The sequence below is a fragment of the Bombus terrestris genome, unplaced genomic scaffold (genome assembly GCF_910591885.1).
Source record: "Bombus terrestris unplaced genomic scaffold, iyBomTerr1.2, whole genome shotgun sequence".
Classification (NCBI taxonomy): domain Eukaryota; kingdom Metazoa; phylum Arthropoda; class Insecta; order Hymenoptera; family Apidae; genus Bombus; species Bombus terrestris.
Genome location: NW_025963552.1, coordinates 4,861,139 through 4,880,620, shown reverse-complemented (window position 1 = coordinate 4,880,620; position 19,482 = coordinate 4,861,139). Strand labels below are relative to the sequence as shown.

General features: G+C 47.3%; 2 protein-coding genes across 2 annotated transcripts; both read right to left on the bottom strand.

Moving 5' to 3' along the window:
- Nucleotides 1-2,551: 2,551 nt before the first annotated feature.
- On the bottom strand, nucleotides 2,552-4,155 carry LOC125387003. The gene is made up of 2 exons (XM_048414178.1): nucleotides 4,040-4,155; nucleotides 2,552-3,965 (listed from the first exon to the last, which is right to left on the bottom strand). Exons 1-2 carry the CDS (start codon nucleotides 4,153-4,155, stop codon nucleotides 2,552-2,554), a joined length of 1,530 nt encoding a protein of 509 aa, XP_048270135.1.
- A 5,356-nt stretch (nucleotides 4,156-9,511) lies between these two features.
- On the bottom strand, nucleotides 9,512-11,115 carry LOC105666775. Its single transcript, XM_012318828.2, has 2 exons — nucleotides 11,000-11,115; nucleotides 9,512-10,925 (listed from the first exon to the last, which is right to left on the bottom strand). The coding sequence occupies exons 1-2, from the start codon at nucleotides 11,113-11,115 to the stop codon at nucleotides 9,512-9,514; spliced, it is 1,530 nt and encodes a 509-aa protein (XP_012174218.2).
- Nucleotides 11,116-19,482: the final 8,367 nt, after the last annotated feature.

Below are 19,482 nucleotides of genomic sequence, written 5' to 3'. Positions count from 1 at the left end.
CGTCAACGGGAGTCGTAAATTCCCGCTACGATTATAATAAGCGACGCCGTGGGTAGATCGATCTCCTGATTTCCGTTAAGACAATAGGGGTGGTTGAAATAATATAACTCCGTGATTAACAGTGTTATAACTTATATATTTTCTCCAACAACTTCATATAATCACACACACTAGTAACGTCACTGAATATGGGGATTGCCTTGATCTTGCTCAGATTCTGACTGTCAATCTGATAGACGAAGGCTCTCGTGTCGTAGTAGACGTATCGATTGATCAGATCCGACTTTGAGTGAATCGAATCAACAGAATTAACCCAATGACTGAATGAATAGACTTCGACCGCTTGACTTCGACTGTGTGACTTGAGTGACCTGAATTGACTGACTGATTGACTGGAATAGACTGACTCGTACTGACTCCCTTGTGTGTCTGACCTTTGGGACTTACGGAGGAAGTCTCGGGATGTGAGTGGTTTTTGAACGAAGGAAGCTGATTCGTTGTTTGTACTTTCCGTTATGAACATGAGGACACGGATCCCCGTTACCATTGGCTCAGGCGTTAACGGTTGAAGTTGGGAGATGGAAGCATCCTACCGGCATGACTCGTGGGAAAATCCTGACATTTCCATTATACAAATGCCTGGTTTTCCCTAGCATACAATTAACAGTTTTTCCCGTCATAACAACCAGCTTACTCCGTAATTTTTAAGAACGTTCAATAAACCTAAGGACTTTTTTAAGTACCAGCTATAAATCGAAAATACTTGCAGGGTTCAAGGTTTCTGCAGGCTAATGAGAATCGGTTTATGGTGGGCCTTAGCTTTATTGAGGGTTCTCTAACGACGCTTGGGTCTTAACGGTCAGACATTAAGGTACGTCGCGCGGACCTTTTCACGCGACGTAACATTATCCCCCCTCTGAGAGGATCCCGATCAAAAGTCCATGGGTCGTATCAGGTGGAACTTTCGTCCGCGTTCTCCTCTGTTCCTGGTTTTCCGGGTTCCTCCGGTTCGGGTTAACAGGGTAGTGAAATCAACCGTTTGACGACGCGATCCAGGATACTCGTCGCTGTCTTCACCGTGGCTGTCCGTATAATTCCGTCGGCTCCTGGGTGGACCTTAATGACGCGGCCCAAGGGCCAATGCATAGATGGAACGTTATCTTCGCGGAGAATTACGATGGTGCCTTCACGAATGCCATGTTTGCCCTTGTACCATTTGCTACGGCTGGTTAATTCGCTGAGGTACTCTCGGTACCATTGACTCCAAAATTTCTGCTTAAGCTGATGGATACGTTGCCAACTAGATAACCGGCTTGGTTGGGTTGTCCTAAGATCTCGTTCCCGAATGTTTGTAAATGTGTCGTCTATCAAAAAATGTCCGGGAGTGAGGACCGGGAGATCATTAGGATATGTAGAGATGGGAGTAAGTGGACGGAAATTCAACATCGCTTCGATCTCAATAACCAGAGTATTGAGATGCTCGAAGGTCAAGAGTTCCGTGCCAACGGCGCAAATAAGATGCCGTTTAAACGATTTTATCGCGGCTTCCTATAAACCGCCAAAATGGTGTGAATTCGGAGGGTTGAATGACCATTGTATCTGCCGGTCGGTGAGGAAGGTTTGCATTTTTTCTTGGTGGTCGTCGAATTGTAATAGGAGGTGAAATTCTTTTAACTCCCTGTTGGCTCCGACGTAGTTAGTGCCGTTGTCCGAAAGGATTATCGCACAATGTCCTCTCCGAGAGATAAACCGGCGGAGAGCGGCAAGGAATGCGTCGGTTGTCAGATCGCTCACTAATTCGATATGAACGGCTTTGGTAGCCAGGCATATGAATATGGCGACGTACACCTTTACCCTTCGGCGATTGTGATTCCTTCTCTCCTTGACATAGAACGGGTCGCAATAGTCGACCCCGATGTTCGTGCAGGGCCGCGACTCGGTGATACGTGTTTCTGGCAGATCTCCCATCAGGTATTCTACTGGATTGGCTCGGCAACAACGGACGCACCTCTTGATGGTGCGTCATACTTGGCTTCGGCCGTCGACTGGCCAGTAGCGTTGTCTAACCGCATATAATGTGACCTGGTCCCTGAATGATGGTTACGTCGATGCACCTGGTCAATGATGAGCTCAGTCACCGATGATTTCGGCAAAATGATTGGATATTTTTGATGCAACGGTATCGGGGAGTTATTGAGGCGTCCTCCGATTTTCGTAATATCCCTTCATTGTCGAGGAAAGGATTTAGACGTTGGAGTTTCCCTCCCACAGCCATGTTCGGATTTTTCTGGAGTGTGCGAATCTCCTTCGAAAAATGAATGCTTTGTAAGAGTCGTAACAATTTATTTTCTGCCGAAGTGAGTTCATCTACGGTTAGGGATGCCACCCGGTTTGGCTTGTGTCTTCATCGAAGACAACGAGCGACGACTCTGATTAGTTTTGACCATGACAAATATTTTTCCAATATTGTATGATCGATGGGGTTCGCAACTAGGCAGGTTGATCCCTTTCGCTCAGGGACTTCGACAAACGGAAGTGGGTTCCATATCGGTCAATGTTCTTCGGTTTGCTGGAGCCACTCTGGTCCATTTTTCCAAACTGACGGACGCAGAAACTCCTTGGGCGTCTGACCTCGTGAGATGAGATCCACTGGATTATCGGCTGTAGACCCATGGCGCCAGTCGGAGATGTTGGTCTTGGTTTGTACCTCTGCCACTCGGTTCGCCACAAATGTTTTTAACATATGCGGCGAGAACTTGATCCACTGGATCACTATGGTGGAATCGGTCCAATATACGATTTGAGAGATCTTGATCGTTAAGGCCTTCTGGACTGATGAAATCAAGGAAGCCAGACGGCGTGCCCCGCTTAGTTCGAGTCGTGGAATGGTCAGCGTTTTGAATGGAGTGTTCCTTGATTTTGTGGTGAGCAAACGGGTTTGGATGGTGCTGTCGAAATTAACGGTACGGAGATAAATGCAGGCTCCGTAAGCCTTCTCGCTGGCATCGCAAAAGCCGTGGAGTTCCATCCTAGTCGCTGCTGGTATTACAGTTTTTCGTGGAAACCGGACGTTGTTTATCAACGCTAACTGGGTGTAGTACCGGCTCCATTCCGTATGCAGATCCGCGGGAAATGATTCATCCCAGTTGAGTTTTAATGACCATACATGTTGCAAAATAATTTTTGCTCGAATGATTACTGGCGCTAGCAATCCTAATGGATCATAAATTCTGGCGATCACCGAACTTATTGATCGCTTTGTAACCCGTGGGAGATCAGCTTGGGTATCGTCCGAATAAAGGCTTGCGTCAACCTGGGAATCCCAAAAAAGCCCGAGGGTTTTTAGGGTCTGAGACTCACCTAATTGTAACTTCCGGCATTTGTCTTGTTCGGATAGCCCCCTCAGTATGTCCGAATCGTTGGAAGCCCATCCTCTAATATTGAAGCCGCCTGATTGCAGAAGGTCGGTGAGCTCCTTTCTGATCGACAGTACCTCTTCCTTCGTATCGGCTCCGGTGAGGGCGTCATCTGCCAATTTTTTGAGACACCGTAGGGCCAAGTGTGGAGCGGCTGATAACCCAACCGTTACGGTATTAAGTTGATAGGCGTCGATTTCACCGTTGGAATTGCGCCACAGAATTTGCTGATATTTCCTATCTTCTGGGCGTATCAATATCTGCCGATACATTTTTTCAATATCACCAGATAGAACATATTGGTGAGACCGGAATCTAAGTAGAATGTCGAATAGATCCTCCTGCAACTTTGGTCCGATGAGCAAAGTATCGTTTAGTGATATTCCAGTGTTGCTTGACGCTGATCCATCGAGCACAACCCGGAGCTTAGTGGTGTCGCTTGATTCCTTGATCACGCCGCGATGTGGCAGATAATACTCGTGGTTAGCGGGTTGATCAGGGTCGATCTTCGTCAAGTGACCCAAGTCTACGTATTCTTGGATCACATTACTGTACCCGATTTCGTAAGAGTTATCGCGTTGAAATCGGCGGTGGAGTGATGCGAGTCGTCTCATCGCTAGTGCCTTGGATGATCCAAGGGATGAGAGCTGGTTGTTAAAGGAGAGGGCGACGATGTATCGTCCTTCGCAGGTGCGTCGGACGTGATCTCGGAAGTGTTCTTCGCATCGTTGCTCTGCATCTGAGAGGTGTTGAATCCGGGGTCCTTCGTCGATTACCCAAAACCGCGCGAGATCAGCTGGCAGAGCCGTTGTGGAGGCGTGGAATGCACTTGTCGCGATTTAGTAAGTTGGACTCCCCCCGATTACCCAGCCGAATCAGGTTTTCTGTAAACGCAGCTCCGGCTCGTCTGGTTGCGTCAGATTAATCTGTCCGACGCATATCGACGCAAGTGTCGTACTTGAGCTCAGTAAGACATCGATCGGACCTGGCACATGAAATCGTGGGTCGGCCAGTTTGATATTCTTTGGTATCTCCAATGTCGAGCGATCGATGTGTTGACTTGGGATCAGGGTCGAGATAGCCAGGATGACGAGGAACGTTATTGTACGTTCATAGGTGCCGTCGGTGGATGTGATCGTAGCCGTTATGTATAGCCTTGCCGTCGTCGTTAAAGTATCGAGAATCCTGAGGTGATTAGGTAGTGATTAGTTTCCACAAACACCAGAGTATACCTAACTACGTAATTTATTAGAATATACCAAATGCGTACACTAGTCATACAATACACTTGTTGTCTCGGTTCGCGGTCACTGATAGATCGGCGCAAAGAAGTACCGCTTAATTGCTGCTGCTCGTGTCTCTCGATAACTAAGGATGCCTCGCTACCCTATTCGCTATATTTATATGCGTCGGAGTTGACGAAAGGCGTTGGGATTTGAATTTTGACGATGTTCTCGAAACATCCCAACGGACACTGAGCTCTCGACCTTGTTTACAATTGTTGGCTTTTCGAGTAGCTGACTCGAGGGACTATGATCTCGGCAATAACGACGGATTCGGATTAACGATCGGTAACCGCCTAAGGTTATCGGATCTATAATTAACTCGGCTTTCGGTAAACACGATTTCTTGTGTAGCGGATTCACTGGGCGAAAACCATTATGATTTTTATCTACGAGTACCGCTACAACCCCAATTGTGACCGAACACTTCGTTTGTCTTATTCCAAGGGAATTGACTAGTCTTCTAGTAATTAAGTTCATGCTGGATCCAATATCGAGCAACGCACGGCAACAAATACGTTGCCGTTTGTCGGTCAGCATGTTGACTTGTGCTGTGGTAACTAGGTCATTGCACAATACCTCGGGATCTGCAGGTCGGGTTTGATCGGTCCTTGTTGGGGTCCGGCGTCCCTGGCGTCAATTGTGTGTCCGTCTCGGACTGGTTGATGGACTTGGAGGCGAGCTTGTCCGTGATGCCCCTGGTTTGTGCTTCCTAGCGTCCTTCCTTGTCTTTGACGGGGATGTAGATGATCTCCTGCTGGGAGGGGAGGAACTTCGATTTGAATTGGAGGAAGTCGACCTTACCTTTTGCCTGTCCTGATGTAGCATTGTATGATGGCGACCTCCACACACTCGACAAGACCCGGCATGACAATCCCGAGTTGTGTGTCCCGCACTCAGGCATTTCAGACACAAGAGTGCACTTTTGACCTCCCTCAAGCGTTCGCGGACGCTTTTGGCTCTGAAGGCGTCGCAATGCCAAATGGGGTGTTGTCCCTTGCAAGAATGGCAGGAATTCTTGACCCGGGATGCGATGAATATCTGTCCTCGTATCTTACGCTATCGAACTCGTTTGGGTTGGTCCGGTGATTTAATTTGCTTGACCTCTGAGGGTGATATGCTTGTGAGCGCTAGATTCTCGAAGTAATCCAGCAAATCGGTGTATTGAGGCATCTCCTTGTTGGCCAAGGTGAGCTCCCATTGTTGTCTGACGTGATCGGGTAGCTTGGTGCTGATGATATCGAGAATGATGCTATTCGACTGTGTGGATTGTCCCAAACTGTTTAGTGCATCAAGGTTCTGTCTTACGATATTGGCCAAGTCTCTTAGGGCCACTGGAGAACACTGCATCAGCTTTGGGTCGTTAATGATCGCAAGGCCATGACATGACACAATGCGTCCTGGGCAATCGTACCTCTGCTTGAGAAGGCTCAGAGCCTTCGGATAGTTCTCCTCATGGAAAACTAGAGAGTTTACACAATTCACGGCTTCCCCTACTAAGGAAGCCCGCAGATAATGGAATTTTTGCAAGGTGGTTAGGCAAGCGTTCCCTTTCGATAGCCTAGTTGAACGTATTATAAAATGTGTTCCAAATTTCGAATTTCCCGTCGAATGCTGGTAGCCGCATTTCTGGCGAATGCATTTTCTCTTCGGGAAAATCGATTCCCTTAGATGTCGACGGGATTGAAGATCGATTTCCTTCCCGGAGGAGCTGTATTCTCATGTAAAGGGAACTGTACTGTTCCGACGCTATGCGTTCCTGAACGATGTCCTCTTCCTCGATGTCGTCCAACTCGCCCTGGAGTGATAGGAATGGTTTCCACCCGTCCTGAAGTAGGTGACCCGTCCTGAGATGATCTCAAATATGCAATCTCTTGCATGTCTGACTGTTCGTATCTATCGATGCGTTCCCTTACAGTCGTTAACGTGCCTTCGAACAGTTTATCACGTCGTTTCCTTATGCTGCTGATCTTAGCTAGGGTCGGCATGATTCAGGATGTGGACCGACTTGAAATCTTCTCAAAGTTGATTACTCAGTTACGTCGGAACGCTGCCTGGATGCATGCCTCGACCAATGTGTATATCTCTTCGAAGGTGTTGCTCCTGACATCACTGACCTTGATGGAGTGATACACTTCCGCTGTTGGATTCAAAGCGAACACGTGGCACTGTGTGGTCACTTCACTTGACACTGGCACGTGATCCGGCTCGTAGGACCATGCAAATTCGACCAATCGCGGGGAGACGCAATCGCGAGAAAACAGGTCAACGGGAGTCGCAAATTTCCGCTACGATTACAATAATCGACGCCGCGAGTAGATCGATCCCCTGATTTCCGTTAAGACAATAAGGGTGGTTGAAATAATATAACTCCGTGATTAACAGTGTTATAACTTATATATTTTCTCCAACAACGTCATATAATCACACACACTAGTAACGTCACTGAATATGGGGATTGCCTTGATCTTGCTCAGATTCTGACTGTCAATCTGATAGACGAAGGCTCTCGTGTCGTAGTAGACGTATCGATTGATCAGATCCGACTTTGAGTGAATCGAATCAACAGAATTAACCGAATGACTGAATGAATAGACTTCGACCGTTTGACTTCGTCTGTGTGACTTGAGTGACCTGAATTGACTGACTGATTGACTGGAATAGACTGACTCGTACTGACTCCCTCGTGTGTCTGACCTTTGGGACTTACGGAGGAAGTCTCGGGATGTGAGTGGTTTTTGAACGAAGGAAGCTGATTCGTTGTTTGTACTTTCCGTTATGAACATGAGGACACGGATCCCCGTTACCATTGGCTCAGGCGTTAACGGTTGAAGTTGGGAGATGGAAGCATCCTACCGGCATGACTCGTGGGAAAATCCTGACATTTCCATTATACAAATGCCTGGTTTTCCCTAGCATACAATTAACAGTTTTTCCCGTCATAACAACCAGCTTACTCCGTAATTTTTAAGAACGTTCAATAAACCTAAGGACTTTTTTAAGTACCAGCTATAAATCGAAAATACTTGCAGGGTTCAAGGTTTCTGCAGGCTAATGAGAATCGGTTTATGGTGGGCCTTAGCTTTATTGAGGGTTCTCTAACGACGCTTGGGTCTTAACGGTCAGACATTAAGGTACGTCGCGCGGACCTTTTCACGCGACGTAACATTATCCCCCCTCTGAGAGGATCCCGATCAAAAGTCCATGGGTCGTATCAGGTGGAACTTTCGTCCGCGTTCTCCTCTGTTCCTGGTTTTCCGGGTTCCTCCGGTTCGGGTTAACAGGGTAGTGAAATCAACCGTTTGACGACGCGATCCAGGATACTCGTCGCTGTCTTCACCGTGGCTGTCCGTATAATTCCGTCGGCTCCTGGGTGGACCTTAATGACGCGGCCCAAGGGCCAATGCATAGATGGAACGTTATCTTCGCGGAGAATTACGATGGTGCCTTCACGAATGCCATGTTTGCCCTTGTACCATTTGCTACGGCTGGTTAATTCGCTGAGGTACTCTCGGTACCATTGACTCCAAAATTTCTGCTTAAGCTGATGGATACGTTGCCAACTAGATAACCGGCTTGGTTGGGTTGTCCTAAGATCTCGTTCCCGAATGTTTGTAAATGTGTCGTCTATCAAAAAATGTCCGGGAGTGAGGACCGGGAGATCATTAGGATATGTAGAGATGGGAGTAAGTGGACGGAAATTCAACATCGCTTCGATCTCAATAACCAGAGTATTGAGATGCTCGAAGGTCAAGAGTTCCGTGCCAACGGCGCAAATAAGATGCCGTTTAAACGATTTTATCGCGGCTTCCTATAAACCGCCAAAATGGTGTGAATTCGGAGGGTTGAATGACCATTGTATCTGCCGGTCGGTGAGGAAGGTTTGCATTTTTTCTTGGTGGTCGTCGAATTGTAATAGGAGGTGAAATTCTTTTAACTCCCTGTTGGCTCCGACGTAGTTAGTGCCGTTGTCCGAAAGGATTATCGCACAATGTCCTCTCCGAGAGATAAACCGGCGGAGAGCGGCAAGGAATGCGTCGGTTGTCAGATCGCTCACTAATTCGATATGAACGGCTTTGGTAGCCAGGCATATGAATATGGCGACGTACACCTTTACCCTTCGGCGATTGTGATTCCTTCTCTCCTTGACATAGAACGGGTCGCAATAGTCGACCCCGATGTTCGTGCAGGGCCGCGACTCGGTGATACGTGTTTCTGGCAGATCTCCCATCAGGTATTCTACTGGATTGGCTCGGCAACAACGGACGCACCTCTTGATGGTGCGTCATACTTGGCTTCGGCCGTCGACTGGCCAGTAGCGTTGTCTAACCGCATATAATGTGACCTGGTCCCTGAATGATGGTTACGTCGATGCACCTGGTCAATGATGAGCTCAGTCACAGATGATTTCGGCAAAATGATTGAATATTTTTGATGCAACGGTATCGGGGAGTTATTGAGGCGTCCTCCGATTCGTAATATCCCTTCATTGTCGAGGAAAGGATTTAGACGTTGGAGTTTCCCTCCCACAGCCGTGTTCGGATTTTTCTGGAGTGTGCGAATCTCCTTCGAAAAATGAATGCTTTGTAAGAGTCGTAACAATTTATTTTCTGCCGAAGTGAGTTCATCTACGGTTAGGGATGCCACCCGGTTTAGCTTGTGTCTTCATCGAAGACAACGAGCGACGACTCTGATTAGTTTTGACCATGACAAATATTTTTCCAATATTGTATGATCGATGGGGTTCGCAACCAGGCAGGTTGATCCCTTTCGCTCAGGGACTTCGACAAACGGAAGTGGGTTCCATATCGGTCAATGTTCTTCGGTTTGCTGGAGCCACTCTGGTCCATTTTTCCAAACTGACGGACGCAGAAACTCCTTGGGCGTCTGACCTCGTGAGATGAGATCCACTGGATTATCGGCTGTAGACCCATGGCGCCAGTCGGAGATGTTGGTCTTGGTTTGTACCTCTGCCACTCGGTTCGCCACAAATGTTTTTAACATATGCGGCGAGAACTTGATCCACTGGATCACTATGGTGGAATCGGTCCAATATACGATTTGAGAGATCTTGATCGTTAAGGCCTTCTGGACTGATGAAATCAAGGAAGCCAGACGGCGTGCCCCGCTTAGTTCGAGTCGTGGAATGGTCAGCGTTTTGAATGGAGTGTTCCTTGATTTTGTGGTGAGCAAACGGGTTTGGATGGTGCTGTCGAAATTAACGGTACGGAGATAAATGCAGGCTCCGTAAGCCTTCTCGCTGGCATCGCAAAAGCCGTGGAGTTCCATCCTAGTCGCTGCTGGTATTACAGTTTTTCGTGGAAACCGGACGTTGTTTATCAACGCTAACTGGGTGTAGTACCGGCTCCATTCCGTATGCAGATCCGCGGGAAATGATTCATCCCAGTTGAGTTTTAATGACCATACATGTTGCAAAATAATTTTTGCTCGAATGATTACTGGCGCTAGCAATCCTAATAGATCATAAATTCTGGCGATCACCGAACTTATTGATCGCTTTGTAACCCGTGGGAGATCAGCTTGGGTATCGTCCGAATAAAGGCTTGCGTCAACCTGGGAATCCCAAAAAAGCCCGAGGGTTTTTAGGGTCTGAGACTCACCTAATTGTAACTTCCGGCATTTGTCTTGTTCGGATAGCCCCCTCAGTATGTCCGAATCGTTGGAAGCCCATCCTCTAATATTGAAGCCGCCTGATTGCAGAAGGTCGGTGAGCTCCTTTCTGATCGACAGTACCTCTTCCTTCGTATCGGCTCCGGTGAGGGCGTCATCTGCCAATTTTTTGAGACACCGTAGGGCCAAGTGTGGAGCGGCTGATAACCCAACCGTTACGGTATTAAGTTGATAGGCGTCGATTTCACCGTTGGAATTGCGCCACAGAATTTGCTGATATTTCCTATCTTCTGGGCGTATCAATATCTGCCGATACATTTTTTCAATATCACCAGATAGAACATATTGGTGAGACCGGAATCTAAGTAGAATGTCGAATAGATCCTCCTGCAACTTTGGTCCGATGAGCAAAGTATCGTTTAGTGATATTCCAGTGTTGCTTGACGCTGATCCATCGAGCACAACCCGGAGCTTAGTGGTGTCGCTTGATTCCTTGATCACGCCGCGATGTGGCAGATAATACTCGTGGTTAGCGGGTTGATCAGGGTCGATCTTCGTCAAGTGACCCAAGTCTACGTATTCTTGGATCACATTACTGTACCCGATTTCGTAAGAGTTATCGCGTTGAAATCGGCGGTGGAGTGATGCGAGTCGTCTCATCGCTAGTGCCTTGGATGATCCAAGGGATGAGAGCTGGTTGTTAAAGGAGAGGGCGACGATGTATCGTCCTTCGCAGGTGCGTCGGACGTGATCTCGGAAGTGTTCTTCGCATCGTTGCTCTGCATCTGAGAGGTGTTGAATCCGGGGTCCTTCGTCGATTACCCAAAACCGCGCGAGATCAGCTGGCAGAGCCGTTGTGGAGGCGTGGAATGCACTTGTCGCGATTTAGTAAGTTGGACTCCCCCCGATTACCCAGCCGAATCAGGTTTTCTGTAAACGCAGCTCCGTCTCGTCTGGTTGCGTCAGATTAATCTGTCCGACGCACATCGACGCAAGTGTCGTACTTGAGCTCAGTAAGACATCGATCGGACCTGGCACATGAAATCGTGGGTCGGCCAGTTTGATATTCTTTGGTATCTCCAATGTCGAGCGATCGATGTGTTGACTTGGGATCAGGGTCGAGATAGCCAGGATGACGAGGAACGTTATTGTACGTTCATAGGTGCCGTCGGTGGATGTGATCGTAGCCGTTATGTATAGCCTTGCCGTCGTCGTTAAAGTATCGAAAACCCTGAGGTGATTAGGTAGTGATTAGTTTCCACAAACACCAGAGTATACCTAACTACGTAATTTATTAGAATATACCCAATGCGTACACCAGTCGTACAATACACTTGTTGTCTCGGTTCGCGGTCACTAATAGATCGGCGCAAAGAAGTATCGCTTAATTGCTGCTGCTCGTGTCTCTCGATAACTAAGGATGCCTCGCTACCCTGTTCGCTATATCTATATGCATCGGAGTTGACGAAAGGCGTTGGGATTTGAATTTTGAAGATGCTCTCGAAACATTCCAACGAGCGCTGAGCTCTCGACCTTGTTTAAAATTGTTGGCTTTTCGAGTAGCTGACTCGAGGGCCTATGATCACGGCAAAAACGACGGATTTGGATTAACGATCGGTAACCTTCTAAGGTTGTCGGATCTATAATTAACTCGGCTTTCGGTAAACACGATTTCTTGTGTAGCAGATTCACTGGGCGAAAATCATTATGATTTTTACCGACGAGTACCGCTACAGTACCCCCCTGCTAGTGTTAACGTTACTTCTTTTTATGTCGGTTTACTTATGTTAGCGGGGGTGCCCTTGCCAACCGCTTAATTCAAACCCGCTTGAAAGCGGTCAGGAAAACGAACTCTCCTGCCCGAACGCGTGGTGTAATGGGTTCTTGCGTCTCTGTCGCTTTGTTGCGCCTGCTCGCTGCTTTGCGGTCAGAAGATTTTCCTAGGTACAAACACGTCGTGGGTTTCTGCGCTCCTTTCCAGGTGCTCGATATCTTCCGACACGATGAAGGCGGGTTTTAGGCGATCTACGGTGACTTTTACGCTTTTGTCCTTCACCCGTATGGTAAAGGTTTTCTCCCCGCGCTGTATAACCTGATAGGGTCCATCGTATGGTGGTTGCAGTGGACCTCCGATTGCATCGTGACGTACGAAAACGTACGGCGACGTTTCTAAATCGCGGAACATTAACGTTTTCTTTTCGCTGTGTTGTGAAGTCGGCAGAGGTCTAATCTCGCTCATTCGCACTCGCAGACGGTTTGCGAATTCCGCGTAGGCCGGTTGTTTTGCTGGTACAAAAAATTCCGCTGGCAATCGTATGCCCGTACCGTCAATCATTTCGGCTGTCGTTGCGCTCAGTTCTTCCTTGATAGCGGTTCTAATGCCTAGAAGAACTACGGGAAGGCTTTCGACTCAGTTGCTCGAATTGTGACATTTGATTGTGGCCTTAAGCTGCCGGTGGAAGCGCTCTACCATCGCGTTGGATGCGGGGTGATAGGCTGTGTTACGCAAATGCTTAATGCCGAGCATCCGGCATAGTTGTTTGAAAAGATTGGATTCGAATTGGCGTCCTTGATCGGTTGTTATATTTGCTGGGACGCCAAAACGCGCTATCCATGTGGAAAGAAGAGCCGAGGAAGCGGTCGTTGCTTCCATATCTGGTATTGGAGTCGCTTCGGGCCAACGTGAAAAACGATCGATACATGTTACACAATATCGGCAGCCTTGTGACTATTGTATGACGATGATGTCTAAATGTATATGCTCGAATCGTCCTGCGAGCTCTCCGAATGTTTCGGTCAGCGTTGATACGTGTCTCTTTATTTTACATTGTTGACACGGGATGCATTGCCGTGTCCATGTTTGGCAATTTTTGTTTAACGCCGGCCAAACAAAACGCGATTTTACGAGTTTTTGGGTCGCTCGTATCCCTGGATGGGAAAGTCCGTGAAGTGAATTGAATACTTCGCGCCGCAAGGGTTTCGGTACGTACGGTCGTACGATGTCGCCTGACACGTTGCAGTATATTTGCGCGACGTAATCCGGAAAACGAATTTTCTTAAGCTGCAACGCGGATGTATCGGAGTTAATGATGTCGCGGAGCTCCTCATCGTTTTCTTGCGCGGCGGCAAGAGTTTTGTGATCCACGGATTTTTCTATGGCTTCGATGCGAGATAGGGCGTTGGCTACGTTGTTATTCAGCGAATTTATATACCTTATATCGGTCGTGAACTGACCGATATAATCTAGCTACCGGAATTGTCGCGGCGAACACTTGTCGGGATTTTGACCGAACGCATAAGTGAGGGGCTTATGGTCAGTGAAAATAATGAAATTTCTTCCCTCTACGGCGTGTCTAAATCGTTTGACCGCGGTGTACATAGCGCGCAATTCGCGGTTATACGCGCTATATTTTCGCTGCGCGGCGTTTAAGAGTTTAGTTGAGAAACCCAACGGTTGCCAAGTGTCGTTCGCGCGTTGCTGCAACACCGCTCCTATTGCAAAGTCGGACGCGTCTACAGCGAGGCTGATGGGCGCGCCGGGTATAGGATGCTCTAACATCGTAGCGTTAGCTAGGGCGCGTTTCGACTCGCTAAAGCTTGTTTTGGCTTCCTCCGACCAGGTAATGGGCATGTTGCCCTTTTTCGTCCCTTGCAGCAAATCGTTGAGGGGTTGTAAGATTTTTACAGCCCCCGGTATGAACCGTCGATAAAAGTTAATCATACCGAGGTACCTACGGAGAGCTTTGAAGTTCGCGGGGAGCGGTGCTTCAGTTACGGCTTTTACTCCATCGGCGAGCGGTTTTATACCCTGCGCGTTTACCGTATGGCCTAGGAAGGTTATCTAATCAACGCCGAACTCGCACTTTGCTAGGTTGATTACTACGCCGTAATGATTTAGACGTTCGAACAAAATTAGCAAGTGCTCGCGGTGCTGTTCTTCGGTTTGCGAAGCTACCAGGAAGTCATCAATGTACGCGTATACGAAATCTAAGCCACGCGTGATTTCATCGACAAAACGTTGACACGTTTGCGCGGCGTTTCGAAGCCCAAACATCATGTTGGTTGCCTCGAAAAGGCCGAATGGTGTCGCAATCGCTGTTTTTTTAACCTCCTGAGGCGCGATTGGAATTTGGTGGTAGGCATGCACTAACTCAATTTTTGAGAAAATTTTTCTACCGTGTAGCTGCTGCGCGAAGTCTTGGATGTGCGGTGGAGAGTACCTGTCGGGAACAGTGCGGGCGTTCAGTGCCCTGTAGTCACCGCAGGGTCGAAGACTTCCATCCTTCTTTAGGACGACGTGTAGAGGAGATGCCCAGGAACTCTTCGATGGGCGCATGACTCCTTGTTCGATCAGCGTTGCGAATTCCGCCTTGATTTGCTTGAGACGGTCTGGTGCGAGCTGGCGGGGTTTGCAGTACACGGGTGGGCCTGGTGTGGTTTCTATGTGGTGCTCCACGCCGTGCCGGATTTTCTCTGGCCCAAAGGCCGGTGGGCGGGTCAGATCTGGAAATTTTGCCAACAGTTGGTGGTAGACCGAATCCCCATTTACGGTCTTAATCATATGCTGTTCGCAGCTGGCGGCGTATCCCCTGGTCGATAGCTGGGTTGTTGTGTCGTGAAAACGTCTTTTTCTTGGATCCACAAGCAACCCGTAATGGCTAAGGAAGTCTAGGCCGATGATGGGGGTTTGCACATCGGCGACCGTGAAGTGCCATTTGAAGGCACGTCTGAGGGACAGGTGCAGCTCCATCGCTAAGGTGCCGTACGTTGCGATGCGCGTTCCGTTGGCAGCGAACAGTTCGTACGTTGTTTTCTTTACGTCCGTAGATAGCCTGTTTCGGGGATAAACGCTGATATCAGCACCGGTGTCAAACAAGAACGAAGTTTTCGTTCTCTGGTTCACAATAAAGATGCGGCGAGATCCCAAGCCGTAGTCGTCTGCGGCTTTTACGGACGGCTGGGGTCGTTTCTCGACTTCCACTTACAAGGGATGGTGCGGGTGATAAGGTGTCGATTAATTCTCACAAATAACGGAGTATACCTAACTACGTAATTTATTAGAATATACCAAATGCGTACACTAGTCGTACAATACACTTGTTGTCTCGGTTCGCGGTCACTAATAGATCGGCGCAAAGAAGTATCGCTTAATTTCTGCTGCTCGTGTCTCTCGATAACTAAGGATGTCTCGCTACCCTGTTCGCTATATCTATATGCGTCGGAGTTGACGAAAGGCGCTGGGATTTGAATTTTGAAGATGTTCTCGAAACATCCCAACGGACGCTGAGCTCTCGACCTTGTTTACAATTGTTGGCTTTTCGAGTAGCTGACTCGAGGGCCTATGATCACGGCAAAAACGACAGATTTGGATTAACGATCGGTAACCGCCTAAGGTTGTCGGATCTATAACAAGCTCGTCTTTGGGTAAACACGATTTCTTGTGTAGCGGATTCACTGGGCGAAAACCATTATGATTTTTATCTACGAGTACCGCTACAACCCCAATTGGGACCGAACACTTCGTTTGTCTTATTCCAAGGGAATTGACTAGTCTTCTAGTAATGAAGTTCATGCTGGATCCAATATCGAGCAACGCACGGCAACAAATACGTTGCCGTTTGTCGGTCAGCATGTTGACTTGTGCTGTGGTAACTAGGTCATTGCACAATACCTCGGGATCTGCAGGTCGGGTTTGATCGGTCCTTGTTGGGGTTCGGCGTCCCTAGCGTCAATCGTGTGTCCTTCTCGGACTGGTTGATGGACTTGGAGGCGAGCTTGTCCGTGATGCCCCTGGTTTGTGCTTCCTAGCGGCTTTCCGAGTCTTTGACGGGGATGTAGATGATCTCTTGCTGGGAGGGGAGGAACTTCGATTTGAATTGGATGATGTCGACCATACCTTTTGCTTGTCCTGATGTAACATTTTATGATGGCGACCTCCACATACCCGACAAGACCCGGCATGACAATCCCGAGTTGTGTGTCCCGCACTCAGGCAATTCAGACAGAAGAGTGCACTTTTGACCTCCCTCAAGCGTTCGCTGACGCTTTTGGCTCTGAAGGCGTCGCAATGCCAACTGGAGTGTTGTCCCTTGCAAGAATGGCAGGAATTCTTGACCCGGGATGCGGTGAATATCTGTCCTCGTATCTTACGCTGTCGAACTCGTTTGGGTTGATCCGGTGATTTAATTTGCTTGACCTCGGAGGGTGATATGCCTGTGAGCGCTAGATTCTCGAGATAATCCAGCAAATCGATTGAGGCACCTCCTTGTTGGTCAAGGTTAGCTCCCTTTGTTATCTGACGTGATCGGGTAGCTTGGTGCTGATGATATCGAGAATGATGCTATTCGACTGTATGGATTGTCCCAAACTGTTTAGTGCATCAGGGTTCTGTCTTACGACATTGGCCAAGTCTCTTAGGGCCACTGGAGAACACTGCGTCAGCTTTGGGTAGTTAATGATCGCAAGGCCATGACATGACACGATGCGTCGTGGACAATCGTACCTCTGCTTGAGAAGACTCAGAGCCTTCGGATAGCTCTCCTCATGGAAAACTAGAGTTTACACAATTCGCGGCTTCCCCTACTAAGGAAGCCCGCAGATAATGGAATTTTTGCATAGTGATTAGGCAAGCGTTCCTGTCGATAGCCGAGTTGAACGTATTATAAAATGCGTTCCAATTTTCGAATTTCCCGTCGAATGCTGGTAGCCGCATTTCTGGCGAATGCATTTTCGCTTCGGGAAAATCGATGCCCTTAGATGTCGACGGGATAGAAGATCGATTTCCTTCCCGGAGGAGCTGTATTCTCATGTAAAGGGAACTGTACTGTTTCGACGCTATGCGTTCCTGAACGATGTCCTCTTCCTCGATGTCGTCCAACTCGCCCTGGAGTGATAGGAATCGTTTCCACCCGTCCTGAAGTAGGTGACCCGTCCTGAAGTAGGTGACCCGTCCTGAAGTAGGTGACCCGTCCTGAGATGATCTCAAATATGCAATGTCTTACATGTCTGACTGTTCGTATCTATCGATGCGTCCCCTTACAGTCGTTAACGTGCCTTCGCACAGTTTATCAAGTCGTTTCCTTATGTTGCTGATCTTAGCTAGGGTCGGCATGATTCAGAATGTGGACCGACTTGAAATCTTCTCAAAGCTAATTACTCAGTTACGTCCGAACGCTGCCTGGGTGCGTGCCTCGACCAATGTGTATATCTCTTCGAAGGTGTTGCTCCTGACGTCACTGACCTTGATGGAGTGATACACTTCCGCTGTTGGATTCAAAGCGAACACGTGGCACTGTGTGGTCACTTCACTTGACACTGGCACGTGATCCGGCTCGTAGGACCATGCAAATTCGACCAATCGCGGGGAGACGCAATCGCGAGAAAACAGGTCAACGGGAGTCGCAAATTTCCGCTACGATTATAATAATCGACGCCGCGAGTAGATCGATCCCCTGATTTCCATTAAGACAATAAGGGTGGTTGAAATAATATAACTCCGTGATTAACAGTGTTATAACTTATATATTTTCTCCAACAACTTCATATAATCACACACACTAGTAACGTCACTGAATATGGGGATTGCCTTGATCTTGCTCAGATTCTGACTGTCAATCTGATAGACGAAGGCGCTCGTGTCGTAGTAGACGTATCGATTGATCAGATCCGACTTTGAGTGAATCGAATCAACAGAATTAACCCAATGACTGAATGAATAGACTTCGACCGCTTGACTTCGACTGTGTGACTTGAGTGACCTGAATGGACTGACTGATTGACTGGAATAGACTGACTCGTACTGACTCCCTTGTGTGTCTGACCTTTGGGACTTACGGAGGAAGTCTCGGGATGTGAGTGGTTTTTGAACGAAGGAAGCTGATTCGTTGTTTGTACTTTCCGTTATGAACATGAGGACACGGATCCCCGTTACCATTGGCTCAGACGTTAACGGTTGAAGTTGGGAGATGGAAGCATCCTACCGGCATGACTCGTGGGAAAATCCTGACATTTCCATTATACAAATGCCTGGTTTTCCCTAGCATACAATTAACAGTTTTTCCCGTCATAACAACCAGCTTACTCCGTAATTTTTAAGAACGTTCAATAAACCTAAGGACTTTTTTAAGTACCAGCTATAAATCGAAAATACTTGCAGGGTTCAAGGTTTCTGCAAGCTAATGAGAATCGGTTTATGGTGGGCCTTAGCTTTATTGAGGGTTCTCTAACGCCGCTTGGGTCTTAACGGTGAGACATTAAGGTACGTCGCGCGGACCTTTTCACGCGACGTAACAGGCAAATATCTAGACGAATATACCTGTATGACATAGATATACTTAATCTTAAGCGATGAATTCTAGTATAAATAAGACATATCGATGCGATTTCGTTTGAGCATTTTATAGCGGAGAAATCGGATGCCCTCCGACTTCGTTGCAATGAAAGATGCAATTTTCACTCAATGATAATGACGATTCATACAATATACAATACATACATTTTGTGATAATATTAAGCCACGTTCTTTTATTTTGAAATTTTATGTGCAAGAAAAATCTTCGCGGCAGGCAGATTTTTGAATTAAAGCAATAACTTTGATCACTGTTTCTGCATTTTCGGAAATGTTCTTTGACGAAGAGATTACCTGAGATTATTTCTATTTTGGTTATACATTTAGAGTCAATTATTCTATTTCATCGAGTCTCAGTCTTTTTTCAATTAATAATACTATTTGATAATATTAAAATATCAGTAATTTATCGAATTAATAAAACTGAGTTATTATAATCCGAAATGAAGTAATAAAATGTAAAATCAAAGATCCTTAGTCCGTTAAATACAAATGAGACAAACTAATCATGTTTTTAGATTAGGATTTTCAGATTTAACCATTTCCATTTACCCATTGTTAGGATCTCATTCACGTGCTCAGGTGCTACTTGTATGGGAAAAAGACATTGGGCACGATGACTAGAATTAATGCAAAAATTTCTCAGTGACTGACGATGTGTTAGTGTATCGTGCACGATGTATATTCCACATTGTGTGTGTGGTTAGGCTGTGGAATTGCGTCGTTTTTTTCATTCGCTTCAACTCAAGATACTAAAAATATGGAGACATATATTAATTCAACTTATATATCAATACAATCGCAA